This window comes from Zophobas morio, unplaced genomic scaffold (assembly GCF_036711695.1).
Source record: "Zophobas morio isolate AGI-343-1 ecotype UQ-CSIRO unplaced genomic scaffold, CSIRO_AGI_Zmor_V1 ptg000030l, whole genome shotgun sequence".
NCBI lineage: Eukaryota > Metazoa > Arthropoda > Insecta > Coleoptera > Tenebrionidae > Zophobas > Zophobas morio.
The window spans coordinates 16,154,093-16,170,444 of NW_026972135.1; the positions used below are offsets into that span (position 1 = coordinate 16,154,093).

The 16,352-nt window shown below is 32.5% G+C and overlaps 1 protein-coding gene and 1 long non-coding RNA gene across 2 annotated transcripts; both read right to left on the reverse strand.

Annotated features, from left to right (window-relative positions):
• Positions 1–722: 722 nt before the first annotated feature.
• On the reverse strand, positions 723–1,345 carry LOC135138382 (uncharacterized). The gene is made up of 2 exons (XM_064068349.1): positions 1,237–1,345; positions 723–1,144 (listed from the first exon to the last, which is right to left on the reverse strand). The coding sequence occupies exons 1-2, from the start codon at positions 1,246–1,248 to the stop codon at positions 752–754; spliced, it is 405 nt and encodes a 134-aa protein (XP_063924419.1). The 5' UTR covers positions 1,249–1,345; the 3' UTR covers positions 723–751.
• A 7,776-nt stretch (positions 1,346–9,121) lies between these two features.
• LOC135138876 (uncharacterized) lies at positions 9,122–15,245 on the reverse strand. Its single transcript, XR_010282076.1, has 4 exons — positions 15,014–15,245; positions 12,483–12,699; positions 12,074–12,386; positions 9,122–11,316 (listed from the first exon to the last, which is right to left on the reverse strand). It is a non-coding gene; the product is annotated as an uncharacterized LOC135138876 (long non-coding RNA).
• Between the last annotated feature and the right edge of the window lie 1,107 nt (positions 15,246–16,352).

Genomic DNA, 16,352 nt, shown 5'->3' on the forward strand with positions numbered 1-16,352 from the left:
GTTTTTTCATCTTCCATTTATATCGATTCAAGAGATATGTAAACAACAGTGTTCGAATTTCGAATGTCCTACCAACAGATACATAAATTTTATGAGTACTATTAACTGATTTTATCCCAACGATACTTGCGAGAAAGAGGCGGTGATCTATGTTGAAGACGCAATAAAATTTGTGAAAGGTGATTATGATTACATGGTTACTTCGTTACCGGTTTGTGGGAATTTTCTCAGAACTATAATACCGCGATTCAATGAAGCTTGAATTCGTCAACCCAAAATTATCCAAGGTTATAAATCGACTAATTTTTCTTCCTTTCTGCGGAGGCTAGTTAACTCGAGTTAAGCTACCCTATTTACAGGTGTCTTAGATAAGATTGGCCTTACATCTTTGGAACATACAGGGTGAATATTATAATAACTTGACCCTGACTAATTTTCAATGCAGCACAACATACATCTATCAGTTATTGCTAGATTCCAAAAAAGCTCCGGGCACCCGGCGGTCACTTTGTAGACAGGAGGGTCTTAATAAATATTACTGTAAGTTTAAGATTAACTTAAGTTAAGTTTAAGATTAACTTTACGGAAATATTTCTTCAGTCTTTTTCACAAAATAAATTTAATTATTGAAACACCAAATTTTCATAACGCATTGATGAACCGCTTAGAAAATCGTATATATCTGATAATGTAAATAATAAAAACTATTAAAATTAAAACAAAAAGTCTGAAAATATTTTTACTTATAAAATTAACAAAAACAGTCACCACAATCACAGTCGCAATCGCCGCAATCACAGTCGCAGTCGCCACAGTCACAATCACAATCGCAGTCACAGCAATCACCGTCCCCGTCGCAGCAGCAACAACCACCATCGCCGTCACAAGTACAGCAACTGCCATCCGTACTGTCATGGTGATGATGATGATGATGATGATGATCGGGTAAACAGCAACAAATTAAACAGACTCCTGTAGGATCGTCGTTAATAATGATAGTTGTACTATTGTTCGATCGAGTGGGTTGATTGACGATTACTTTCTCCTCAATACGTTTGTCCTGTTTCTCAGATCCATCAGTTGTATCTGGGGTACTTTGAGGATTTGGAACGCTGTCCACATTGTTTTGAACATCTGACGGAATCTACATAATATGAAACATTAGCCATATTATATAAAACGCGTAATAAATGTTACATAAATTAAGCAAAAAAATAGTTTGTTCTAGTTACATACCACTGTATCCATTTTAACTATCGTAGCAATGTAATAGCAATAGATTTTTCTCCTCCAACAACACTCCTACTAATAACAAGTATTAGTTACTGCCGTCGAATAAATACGAAATATCATGGGTGTTTAAGTATTTGGAGAAATATCAATGACATAAATCATTGTAATATGTATGTGATTTTTTAGAAGTGATAAAAAGTAGTTATCTTTCTTATTCCTGAATGAAGTGATATTACGTACTTACATTGACGCACACTATTATACAATATTTATCTGAGGTAGATAATAAAATAGTAAATATTCTAGACACTCCCCGTTAGCACGAGTCAATTTATAAATTGAGAAAATCCAGTTACAAAGGTTTCATATATGTTCTGTAATCATTAATATTACCGTATTTAGTCTGGCCAATTCCAGCATTCAAAAGGGTACTTATTATTTTAACTTAGCCAGTACATATAACGAAATTAAATAATCAATCTTTATCTTTAATTTTGTGTGCACAAGACACTTATTAATGGAAGCCTCCAAAAAAATGGAAATTTCATTAATAAATACATTAATAATTTTTATAGCGCTAAAAACGTAGTTTCCTCCGAATCCCCTATGAGGCAAATGGTCTAATTTGGATTTTTTTTAAACAGACCCTTATACTTGTAAAAAATTTCCAAGTGTATTATTCTTTTAGCATCTGATGGAATCTACAAAATATGAATGTGTGATCTGGACTTCCTAGCTCAAAATAAGATATGCCTCTAAAAAAATGTAACAAATATTGATAATATATTTTGAAAACAACATATTTACACACACATATAAAAAATTGAGAACCAAAAAATATAAAATACTGATAACAACTGAGCAGCATTATTAAACATTTGTTGTCACTCATAAATTTAGTAAAAAATTATTTTATTTTAGTTATATTTCAGTTACAGTAGCAATATTAGTGATATTACCTCCATAGTTAACGGTATCCGTATAAATACGAAATATACGTTTTTAAGTATTTTGAGAAATATCAGTGACACATAAATTTTTAGAAGTTTTAAAACAAGTTATTTTCTTTATTCCTTAATATACTAGTTTTACGTATTTGAATTGACGCACAGCAACATTTATCTGAATTAGATAATAAAATAAATAGTAAATAACAATCCAGACACTTCCGTTCTGTTGACATGATTTATACTGCAAGGTTTTACCGATTCAGAAAACTTGTTAGCTTTTGTGAATAAAAAGTTACTGCAGTGCACATGCATTTCGGAGATCTATTTGAGATATATATATATGTTACAGCTAATATCCGAAATACGTTATTATGCATAATAACTAGACATTTTAGGAATTATGCGTAATAACTAAACTGGTCAGTTATTATGCATAATAACCGGAAAGGTTAGGAATTATGCATAATAACTGGAATTTTCAGTTATTATGCATAATAACGGAAACGTTTAGGTAATATTGATAATAACTAACAGAGGAACAGGAATTATGGATAATACCTGAAACATTAGTCATTGAGCATATTGCCTAACATGCCCAGCTGATTTCACAAAAAATGGGCAAATCAGGTTCTCATAGATCAATGAAAGGCAATGGGAATATGACGTTTATGTTACTGTCATTTGTCCCGTTTTTTTTTTTTTTTTAAATCAACTGTACATGTGATATGTAGGGGAAAGCGAGGCAGGGTGGGTAGCTTTTTTGAAAATATTATGCATAATTCCTGTTCCTCTGTTAGTTATAATCAATATTACCTAAATGTTTCCGTTATTATGCATAATAACTGAAAATTTCAGTTATTACGCATAATTCCTAATCTTTCCGGTTGTTATGCATAATAACTGACAAGTTTAGTTATTACGCGTAATTCCTAAAATGTCTAGTTATTATGCATAACAACGGATTTCGGATATTAGCTGTAACATATACAAGGTGTTTGCCAAATACATGAAAAAAAAAATGGGGAATAGCTCACCATATGATTATGTCACTGGGTAAAATTCACGGTCCTAAGTAGTAGCAGTGTCTAGAAAAAATTATTTGAAATTAAATGTAAATTGTTGTACGCGCCGCTGGACTGTTTTGTAACCTACATAATTACTACAATGAATGGAACAGAGCGAGTCGGATTAAGAAACAAAAAAGTGACTTTATCAGGCACTTTTTTAATCGCAACGTGAAAAACACGAAAAGGGCCAGTTAGCATCGAGCGGTCGGTGAAATCGGTTTATGGTGGTGTTTTCCCATGCAGATTGTGTCGATATGGTAATTGGTGTTGTGGGCGAACATTTGCATCAGTGGTACAGCAACTCCGAGATCATGGTACCTTCAACTTCAAACTCACGATCGTGGCCGTGATAGGACAGAAAGAAGAAGTTGGATTTTCACAGCTTGTAGTGCATCCTACATTAAAAGAATACGGCCACATCCATACCATGTTGACAAAGTAAAGGGTTTGGAGCCCGCTGATTGTCCACGTTGTGTAACTCACTTTTTGTCCGATCAAACTCCACATGCTCGTCAACAAGTACGATTGCAAGAGACGGTTTTCGATAAATGTGTATCGGTTGGATGAAACAGTTCGTTTGTGGAAATCAACAGTGTCCAGAAATTATCGAAGAGCTTCAACGAGTGAAAGTAGTTTTTACCTATCAACAAATCTCTTGCGACGCTCTGACGCCTGTATTGCTAGTCAAGGACAACATTTTCAACATTTCTTGTAAAAAGGTAGTAGCATTCTAAGTTGCTCTTATTTCTGTTCCAATAAACAATGTAAAATCGTTGTGACAAGGACCAAACATCCGTCAGAATCAAAATTACCAAAAAACTTTCACAGTGACCTTTAACGATAAATGAGTAAATGAATGAACGAATGATAATCAGCAAAAAGTAGGTTTTACTTTTAATTGAAACTGAAAGTGTTTAGGTCGTTTTTATTCGAACGTTTTTCCAACTCTGTTTACAGTGCCTTCGTATCGAGGGTGGTTCATGGGGGTTTTGCCCCATTCGATTTTTAATTTGTTTTTTCTATATTTCGGCTCTACTAGGGTGGGGGATGCCGTGGTTAAAATATTTGCACTTATTTCGCAGTCACCCTGTATATGTTACTTCTGACTCCGTTTTTTAAGCTCTGCTTGTTAATTTGTGGAAAAGTGGTAGCACATTCATCACTGGAAAAATTTGTATTAAAGGATTCACAATTTCATTCCATGAACATAACAACTTTTAACGATCTTCTGTGAATTGCAATTGATTGATAACAATGTTCGTAAACTTTTAAATACAGCTGATATACCTAATTTACGACAAATATATAACAATTTTATTCGTATTTTAATTTATTATTATTATTATGAAACTGCGATCGGGCAGAGGTCTGTGCCTGTTATGCTAGCGCAACGTTAATACCTACCTGTACTGATCGTAGCTACATTTGAAACTTAAAACCGAGTCACTCAACACAACCTCCTTTGGTAAAAAATTCCACTTACCAAAACCCTGTTAACAATATATATCTGTCTAGCTGTTTTTTAAAGTTAACTTTGACTAATTTAAAGGAATGACCCCTCGTTCGGACAAGCATTAATAAGCGCCTGGAATGTTGTAATCATGTACCCCCTTACCCTTCTATCAGCCAAGAAAGATAGATGCATTAGGGTTCGCATATCAACCAAGGTGCTCATCAGCACAAATTTTCAATGAACTGGAGCAATACAATGATATCCTAATGATTATGTTCGGTCTGATTATCATTAATTTACTTTTATGTTGCATGATCAACCTATATCGAGGGGCTCCACAACACAAAAAATCCAGCCAGTGGGGACACGCAATCCACACCCACAACACCAACTTTTCTGGAAGTACCCTCAACTTCCCCAGAAAGCCTCACCTTGTTGGCACGAACTTCCTCCAACATAACGTGGTGATCCATCTGCAAGGAGAACCTCGTCTACATGGCAAACAAGGAAGCATCAGCCGGTCATGACACTCCGAGACCAATCACGAAATTTCGAGGAGAGGTTACCAACACCAAGCAGCCCGAGTATATGAAGCCATAGAGCAGATCACTTGCACTCAGACGAGCCGATCACAAGCGAACACAACAGAGAGGCAAAACCAAAAAATGCCTCCTCGCCCTCATACAAACTCCAACGTGCACAAAAATATATCAAGGTGTAACTCCTCGCTAAACGGTAGTCATCGAGTTGCCCACCACAATAACCTTGGACCAAAAAAGTGAAATTAACAACCCATGGAGATGCACACTTGTCACAACCAGAAGAGCGCAAGTATTATTGGCACAACTTTTATATCCGTAAGAATTTAACAATCAGAAATAATAGGAAAGTTTTGCTAATAAAACAGATAGAAAACCATATTAGGGACGTAGTAGTAAAACTGTGAACATTTAGGTGCTCGCATTTTACTTTTTGCTAAGGAGTGTTGTGAGGAGCCGCCACTAAATTCGTTCACGAGAAAATCATAACAAAAAGACGAATAACAAATCCTCAGAACATAACAACAAAATTCGAAAATTTGCAAATCTGAAACCCGATTTACAGAAAGCGAAGTTAAAGTTAATTCGCGATTAACTTTTAACTGAGGTCCGTTGCCAGGTAACGCGGATATTTTAACCAATCACGGACTCATATTCCACATTTTAATTCTCTGTTAAACTAATCGAGGATTAAATATTTAACTCGCTGTTCTATAAACCGGCCCTTAATCACGTAACATGCATGTTCTAATCCCCAAACGTAGGAACAAAATTCGCATATTCGCAAATTGCAAATATCATTGCGCTTGTCAAACATTGCAAACATCATGCGCAGAACCGTACACCATAAAAATCGCCAATCGCAATTACTTTCATCCGAATTTGTACCCAAACTAAAACAGCTGCCGACGAAACGCAGACGCATAAAAAAACATTAAAGAACACTGCCGTTTCAAACAGATGCAACAGGCTGACGAAATGTAGCGATGACGACATGGGAACCATGACGCACCCGATGATATACGACACAGTAGTCCTATAAAAACATCAGAAACAAAACCATATTAAACCCTATAAAACAACGAAATAGTCCTAAAGTCGCGTTCCGAGTAACACATAAATCACTAAGAAATATGGCTTACTAACGTCGCGGGAAACAAGATAAACGGGTAAAAATCCCTATAAAAGCAGTAGCGCCAGAAGTGATATTCATTCACGTTCCCAGTTGCAGTCGAAGACTATGCCCGTTTTCGTACCGAGTTTTCTTTACTATTTTTGCTGAATTTTGAAGAAATCCGAACTTAGAAGAATTTGCCGAGACCGAGAAGAAGTCATACTTAACTTATCTTGCTTTCCTTTTTTTTTCATAATGTGTTCTCGAGTTCGGTCGTACATATGAAGCGTTTCCTTAATTTGCGGATTCGACCCCTTCGTTCGCGACACGGATATTTTAGATGAGTTTTTGGGAAGTTTCCGAATGGAAAACATTTTAATTTGATTTTGTTGCAGTCGATAATTTCATTTTGAATTTAATGCCATTCAATATGATCCCGTTTTCTGATTATTTTGCCATAGTTGTTGGAAACCTCGCATTTCATTTTAATTTAATTAATAATCTAACTGTATTTTAGCGCATTTATGGTGCTAATTTCTCAACGTACGAGTGTACTAACTACATTTTCCTTAACGACAATATTTTGATGATCTGAAATGATTAAGTCAACATATAATTTTTCTTTTAAATAAATACATACTTTTTGTTCGACATGTGGAACAGTCACGACGTAATCAATAAGTTTTAAGTCTTTAATTGCATTTAGAACTATAGCCTGATCCCTTTTCGTAAATGAATTCGTAGGCGTCTCCATTTCTACTGGGCATATGTTGTTTGGATAGAATAAATTATACTTGCGTTCGAGTGAGTACAATGCCACAGTACTTCACCTCCTCAAAAAGATCTCTTATCAGCGCAAATAAATTACGATAAGACTTGAATTGATATCCAAACCTTGGTACTGAGAAAACATGTACTGAATTCCCAGAAAACAACCGAAAACCCGCCGATATCAATACGAAAATATGTACACAGACAAACAGAATAACAATAATCCCAATTCGCAAGTTAACATTTGGAAAAGGGGTCACCAAATACCAAGTGAACGCGGAGTTCGCACAATGACGCACCTATCACCTATGACGGTTGACTCAACTTTTCTTCTAATATAGATGTAATCATTAATGTTTTATATCCAACGTTGACATTTATTAATAAATAAATAATTATATGTACATATATCTAAGTATGTTTTTTTTCTCTTTTCAATCCAACAATATACATTACTTGGTAAACTTTGTAGTTTGTAATTTGGTAAATATTTATTCTTTTCTCTCTTGGTAATATTGTAATAACTCTTTGTAATTTATATAGCAATATTATTATTCTCTTGGAGATCTATTAGGTAGCCCTTCAACCTCCATATATTTATTGTACCTTAAATAAATATATACAGCTTTTATCGACTATAAAAAAAGCTGCTGATGATTCATCCCTGCTTTCCTGGTTATGCTAAATTCTGGAATAATAATATTAATGATGTAGATTACTTTACAAGAGCATGCTCCTTGTTCCCCCTTCACCCCTTGCGGGTGTGTGCTCTCGCAAGATTTTAGAGTTTGCATTTCTCTTATGTGCCCATAGGTGGACATACTGGTTTGCTCTCTGTATTATCAACGGTTTGAACTTCTGCTAACATTTTATGCAACCAATTTTACACAGCTATATCTTTTAAACTCACGTTAAAAAACATTCACTTCACAGATTTGCGTAATTTTAATATTTAACAAACTGTATCTAATATTATATATAAAGAGAGTTGTGAAGCTTTTAACAAACCGCATTTAAAGTTAAATAAATTAATACAGTTGCGAACACTGACAACATTCGAGTAAATTTTCGGAGAACCTTAAAGAAGATTGAAAACAGCGACTACAATGTGTACAGCCATATCTTTTAAACATAATTTAAAGGAAAATCACCTATAGATTTAAGTATTTTTCAATATTTAACAACTCTATTTAAAATTAAATAGATAAATAAGAGCACACACTGAAACTTTTTATTTACTCTATCTTCGTAAATCTTTAATATGTTTTTGAAAGGACTGTTCTAAAATTGTTGTTAATATTTTACTACCAAACGTTGAACAACTACAACTTTTTGTCCTTAATAAAACCCATTTCTCTTGAGTTTGGATTGAATAATTTCATTTGCCACAAAAATGTTCAGTTACAATTTTAACTAAATTATACACATCTTACGGCTAGTTTCATGGCTGCGTTGAACTGTCTTTCAAATTAAACGAACTTTTAACTTCGTTGAAAGAATTAGTTTTCATAGAAGTACCTGACTGTTAATAAATAACTTAAATATTATAATAAAAGTTGCCTTTATAAATGTACCCTATCCTGAATTTTAAAAAGAACCGAACAAACTTATGCAGCTTACAATACACACAGTTTGACACTATGCCATTTTGTAACTATAATATAAGCTCCATATCAAATATTTAACTCGGGAAAATTTACAATTTTCAATGTTTGATACTGCAATAAAAAGCAATCACTGTCAGTAACATTTTATTTTTTTGTGTTTACTATATAACTACAATTTTTGTGAACCAGGCCTACAACTAAAGAATATTAGGAAAATTATTAAGGTAAATGACAAAATTCCAAAAAAACTAACACTACATACATACATATTTATCTCTACTGAATTCAATTGCACAATATTCTCAACTGAAGATTATTACAAAAAATTAAAGTAGAAGACAAAAAAATATACTTATACTTAATTCCAAAAAACTAAAGGTACCTAAATAAATATTTCCATTTAATTCGATATTAAATGCAACTATATAATGACCTAGTTTTACAAACAGCTTGAAAAACTTTCTCAACTGTACGAACAATAGATATTATAAAAAAACTATTAATGTAGAAAATAAAATATATCTAGGAATTCCAAAAATCTAAAGGTACATAAATACTTCCAGTTATGAGAAATCGCTACGTTTGGTTCTTATGATATTGTCAATATATATTCAGAATTTAATATCTCCCTTATTAACACATTTACTGTTACGAAAATTTAAATGTAACCTGTCCACAAGTTTCGCTACATAATACGAGAATTTTTTTAACCTTCAAACTACCGGGTGGTGTCCAAATGGACCCCATTGATACAATTTCCTATTTTTTCCCGTTATTTTCTGGTTTAACGATAGTGGTATTTTTAGTAGCTTCAATTAAGGCCTTTTGCTATGCATTCAAAAAATATCAATTGTATAGGTGTAACAGTCTGTTACAAAAAAAAAATTAGTCTCTTGGGGTCCGCATGGACCCCACCTGGTTCTTTTTGTTGCCATTTTTTTGTCTATATTTTTGAGATTTTATTGCACCTGCAGGTTTTATTCTGAGAATTTAGTCTTTCAAAAACCATTGTTTTATTCTTTACTAGTTTATAGACGGCGTTGCTGTTTTGATACAGACTTGCAAGCGTCAGTATCGGTGTCAGTGTGACAATTTAATCTCTCTAAAAAATTAAATTTTGTTTTATAAATGGCACCTTATCAAAATCGATATCAGTACAATCCCGCGGACGCTGTTTCGTCTATATAAGTAACAGGGACAGAAATCAAGAAATTTTTGCATTTCCTAAAAAAGATTTGTTTGCCGAGTACATTCTACTCGTACTGTTGAATGTCAGGAATGCTGGAACAAAAAACTGTAACGAAAAATGCTTATTTAATATTGTTATGTAATTTTTTTAACTTGGTTGTGTTTAAAATTAATAAATAATTTGGATTCGCCAAAAATTTTTGATTAATTCCTTAATTTTGGCTAAATAAGGCCATGGGGTCCAAGAGGACCCCATGGCCTTAAAATTACACCCGAAACGATGTGTAATTTTTCCCACCCGGTAGTTTGAAATGATTTAAATAGTTTATTATTTCATATTTTTTAAATTTTGTTGAAACTTTCACGTGTTTTAAAAAATCAATATCTGAATTATATATGGAAATTTTGGAACGCGGTTTCCACCGTTTTTATCTCACCAAACTTCAAAAATCGTACCAGACATATCGTCCACTTTTTTTGTTGGAACTGAGATACAGAAAAAGAAGCATCTAAAAGCTTCTACTAGACAACTTTGACTGTCCCATTTCCAACGTATTTGGTACGATGGAGTTTTATCAACTGAAACAGTGTTCTGCAATTTCCATACATAATTGAGATATTAATTTTGAAAGATACGTTAATGCAAAAATTTCATTAAAAAAAAGGTGATGATTAAATTGTTTTTAACAAAACTGACCTTGTGCTATGTAGAGAAAGTTGTGGAGATGTTATATTTAAAATTTTACGACCATACGTCCATTAATACTGGAAATATTACCTTCTGAATATGTACTGAAAATCACATGTAAAAGACCTAGCAGCTAGCCTTAATTTGATATTGAATCCAATTAAACGGCGATTTTGTTTTAAAAACAGTTTGAAAAACGTTCTCGACTGAAGAATATTAAAAATATATATAATCAAGGTACAAAATAAAAAACATACCCAGGAATTCCGAAAGAAAAGGTAAATGAATTGAAGTTAACCATACTCTTCAGTGACCTCGTTTAACTAGCAGTTTGAAAAACATTCTTGTTTACAGGAAGTACTTTCGTTATACAGAAATTTAAAGTGGATATTTTTTTGTTTTCTATCAAGTTTTAAAAACTGTTTGCAATAGAGTAGTTTCTTACGTTAATTTTTGCCTTTTAGATGGATTAGAAACTATGGCTTCAAGTTGTTTCGTTGACGGAATTCTTGGTTTTCCTCGAGAATTTCTTGACTTTTTATGTGGTGTTTCTATTTGGGAATGTTCTAGTATCAGCATTGTAATACTCAATTTCTTTACTTAATTTCTTGTCATTACTTGTTTTGTTGGTGTTCTGTATGCTTGTTTTTTTGTACCGTTTTCTTTGATCCTGTGACTACCACATCAAGAAGTGGTGATTTCTCCGCTAAATAATAAGATTCTATTAGAAACAATAACAATAACATCTCGTATTATGTAGACACTTTTTTGTATCGTTGACTGCGTAGATTTATTGTTACCTATTACCCTATTACTTTCAGTAAATTACAATGACACGTAAAATTTTTACTATGACAACTATGTCGCAAAAAATTTAAGCATTCACCATGTTGTACAGATTTCTAAGCACCAAGTGAAAACACATGAACACGTTGAAAGATATAAATCAAAAGCATATTCTTTAATGCAAATACAAATTTACGAATAGAAAATATCAGAAATTGTAAAATCTGTTTTAACTTGGTGTAAAAAATTTGTTCGAAAAAAATTTTTCAAACTGCAGATTTAAAAAGCCCTAATTCAAAATCACTGCTTCATATAATATAAGAAATATGTTAAAGAGACTCATTTTTTGCGCTGTTAACTACCTAACTATTTGAAATATCAAGACACACTAAATAATAACATCGTTTGATTATTATTAATGTAGACCTAATTCGTTAATTTTTTAAACATGACATTAAAAATTTTTAAAGTTACTAAACCAATGAAACCTGCAGCGAGCCGATAACGAAATAAAGTTATGAAAACAGTACCTACATGATACAACGATACAATTTCAATAACGTTAAATAAAAAATGTAAAAAACCCAACCATAAAAAATAAAAAAAATTATAGCCTTACATGCTATCTAAATGTTTAAATCATCAGTTAGATCTTAAACTTCTGAGTCAATACTTACATAATAATTCTTTCGCTAATATGTCTTCGTCAAAATTCTCTATGTGTAACATCTTTTAAATCATAATCCTCCGATTGAATATACCGTTATAGTTCTAAAGATTTTACACGAAATTTCTCCAAATCGTCAGCTTGACTATTAAGTACTTCCAGTTAGGGCAAGTTACGAAATTGTGTGTTTCCCGTATATCTGAGGTCCTAACAGTTATCCTATACATTCGATCATCTTCTTGTCGACGAAACGTCAATAATCTTCTTTCCATTCCGAATCTTTTTCTTGACAAACTTTGGACTTTGGGGTGGTATTTACGCATCTGAAATTACAAAATATATTTGTACTACGTGTTTTTTATAAACATTTTATAAAGTATTGCAATATGTGATTACATATTTTTAAAATTTTATTTTACCTTTTTACATCTTTTAGGAATTCTTTCTTTCCTTGTTTTCTAGGTTTTAATTGAAGTCTTAATGATACTGTTGTCAAGGGTGTGCTTTCAGAAATCTCGTCGCTGCTACTCCTGCTGTCCTCGGTGGGTATATGATAACAATCATCCTCACTTAGCTCTCGATCGGCATAAGGACCACTTTGTTCACCATTCGGGATGGTGTATTTTGAAGCTGAAACTGTATTTTTCTTAAGAAAAGCGATTAACTTACACTATCAAATATTATCAACAAAATTAATGATTTCAAGAGTGTTTCCTATTCAGAATGTACAAAACAATATGCTTTTACATCTACGACATGTTAGTCCATCATTATATTTTGCTATAAATGCGTTTTTGAAAAACAATACAAAAAAATTGGTCTGAAGAGTTTAGACAGTACTTCTCTCGCTGTCGTAAACGTGACGACTGCATGCCTATGATGTTTTTTTTGCATTAGATTTCAAAGCATTCGGTTTTGTGTAGTTCTTGATTAAATCAATAAAATAAATTTGCGCATTCATTAAATTTTTTGAGTCACCCTGTAAATCCAAATCCAAAAAATATGACTGGAATGATAAATTACAAGAAGAGACTCATCATATTTTGCACATTTTAGATAGGATTATTCGGCAAACTTTTGAGCTGACGTCATCAATTTTTTGGAGGCGATAAGCAAATATATTTTGACTAAAAATTTCTTATGCTTTTTATAACCTTAAAACATTTGCAAAATTTCAAAACATTCGGTTCAGTAGTCCTTGATTAAATCAATAAAATAAATTCACGCATTCATTAATTTTTTTGGGTCATCCTGCATATGCATATCAAAAAAATATGAATGGATTGATAAATCACAAGAAGAGGCTCATCATATTTTGTACATTTTAGATAGGATTTATTCAGCAAAATTTTGGGGTGACGTCATCAATTTTTTGGAGGGGATAAGCAAATATATTTTGACTAAAAATTTCTTCTGCTCTTTATAACCTTAAAACATTTGTAAAATTTCAAAGCATTCGGTTCTGTAGTTCCTGATTAAACCAATGAAATAAATTGACCAATTCATTAATTTTTTGGGTCACCCTGTATATGCAAATCCAAAAAATTTGAATGGAATGATAAATCACAAGAAGAGACCCATCATATTTTGTACATTTTAGATAGGATTTATTCAGCAAAATTTTGGGGTGACGTCATTAATTTTTTGGAGGGGATAAGCAAATATATTTTTACTAAAAATTTATTATGCTCTTTATAACCTTAAAAGATTTGCAAGATTTCAAAGCATTCGGTTTGGTAGTTCCTGATTAAATCAATGAAATGAATTTACCCATTCATTAATTTTTTGGGTCAGCCTGTATATGCAAATCTAAAAAATTTGAATGGAATGATAAATCACAAGAAGAGACCCATCATATTTTGTACATTTTAGATAGGATTATTTGGCAAACTTTTGAGCTGACGTCATCAATTTTTTGGAGGGGATATGCAAATATATTTTGACTAAAAATTTCTTATGCTCTTTATAGCCTTAAAACATTTGAAAATTTCAAAGATGTTTATTATAACTTTAGGCGTTACCACAAAAATAAAATTCGCAAAATGGAATTTTATAATTTTTCGAAAAAGCTGAATTATATTGTAATGACTAAATAAACTTAAACCAATGTCTTCTACTTTTTGAATTTTAATTTCAGATAAGTGAAAAAGTAAAATGGCCCAAAAAAATCGTGACCGTAAAGTGAACATTGAATTTAATTTTATTGAAAAAAATCCGATTTTATTGAACCCTGGTACCTGTCCAAATTGATACAACCTTGCAACAAACTTCATGACGTTAGCAGTGTTAGCACATCATTTTATTATGAAAAACTCACTTGAAACATACACCAAGTAACCTTCCTTATTTGCAATTTCAACAGTGCATACATTTTTTTTACTTATAGGCGTTGTCATGAAAAAATAAAATTCGCAGAATCCTATTTCATAATAATAGGTCAGGAACGTTCTGTCTAAATAACTTTTCACTATTTTTTTAAATTTACGCATGCGAAGTAAAAAAAATGTGGAAATTGTTGAACAAAATTTTATAATTTATATAACAAACCATGTAACGAATTGCTTTTTGCCGTGTTAAATGTAATTTTCAAAGAATGAAAGATTTCTTTACAAGATAAATTAGGAACTGGCAACTTTTAGTGAATTTGCTTTTTACTGAATTTATTTTGCGAACTTTAAAATAGATGCTGTTTAAATTAACAGAAATGCATCTATCGATGTAAAATAATTGGAATGTGAATTCACCGTCCACTCTGCCACAAGTTCCATGAAAGTACAGTCTGACCTAAATGTCTTTACATAAAGGGAGGCTGTGATTAATAAGCGTTTCCAATAAACATTGGCTTTCTGCCTCTGTCATATCCTACATGCGCCACTTACAGCCTCCCTTTTACAATTAGATGAAAACTTTGGATCATACTATTACGTGCAAACATTAAAAATAAATTTACCTGGTCTTGGCCTCCTCTGATGCCAACATTTTCTTCAGTCCTCGCCGATGCTCCTGGTAGTTCAATGCGAAGAAATCCTGAATGCTCTTTTTGTTCTTGAATAATTTTCGTTTTTCCAATCAACATAACACGTGCCTGTTCCGTATTCATGTTGCACACACAACACATAAGAAGTTGAAAAAGTTTACTGCACTACTGTACTTAATACGACTCAATTTAACACAAATTAATTTGCCAATGACATCAATCGCAAGTTATTGTCGGTGCGGCACCCGCTAAATCGACTTCGTTCGCACTCCTTCGCACTATCGCATTTTTTGTTATTCCTCCCGCGCTGTCTGTGCTTAATAGTGGCAACACAGCTGCACAGCTGGGAATGTTACGCAATATTTTAAATAGAAACACTGCAGAAAAATGTATTGTTTAAAATAAAGGTTACCCATTTGATAAACATTTCACGAGCGTCGGTGTTCGTAACTGCACTCTCGCCTCCTAAAACATTTTAGGGCAAAAGTAAATTTTTACAAACTATTATACTCGTAACTATCGCGTTTCAATATCTTCATTTTCGACATGTCTCGTTTCTCTTGCAACGCAGTAATTTTGTTGCATTGTTTGCTGAATAAGGAAATTCAAATAAATATGATAAGGCAAATACATTCATGCCAACGCCCGAGTATTGTGTAACATAATAAAATTGCTGTGTCATCGTTGGCTTTTAATTTTTAAAGGAAGTAAGGCATACCTATATACGATTGGTCAAAATTTCCGGAACGCCGTTATCTTTTTCGTATCAACTTTTTTTAGTATGTGTGCTCTGAGGTGTCCCAAATAAAATCCAAGGCCTCATGTCCTCAGAACGGATAGAAATTGAAATTTCGTAAACGCTATTGTTTTTAGTTTGAAACTTTAATTCAGTACACTACAAATAAGACCACATACATAATTGGTTTTGGCGGGTGACGCAAATCTCTATTTTTTTAAATTGCAAGGTATATATTTTTGAAAGCATTTTAACAGATGATTCAATTGCGAATCCAATAATATAAATATATTATTTTATTTCTAATTGATAAAAAAATATTTCTAAATATGAAAAAATCCAAGACGAGTGAAATAAAGTAGTACTTTGTTTCAAACTGTTTTGAAAAAGAGTTATTTACGCATATGATCGGAACTAATACAACACATATAAGTGTTTTACATCACTGCAATCCCTACTTTACTGTATATTAAAATCCGTAAAAAAATATTATATACCGTGCAATTTAAAAAAATAGGGATTTGTGTAGTAAATTAAGCTTCCCATTTCAAGTTAAAAACAACAGCGGTCACAGAA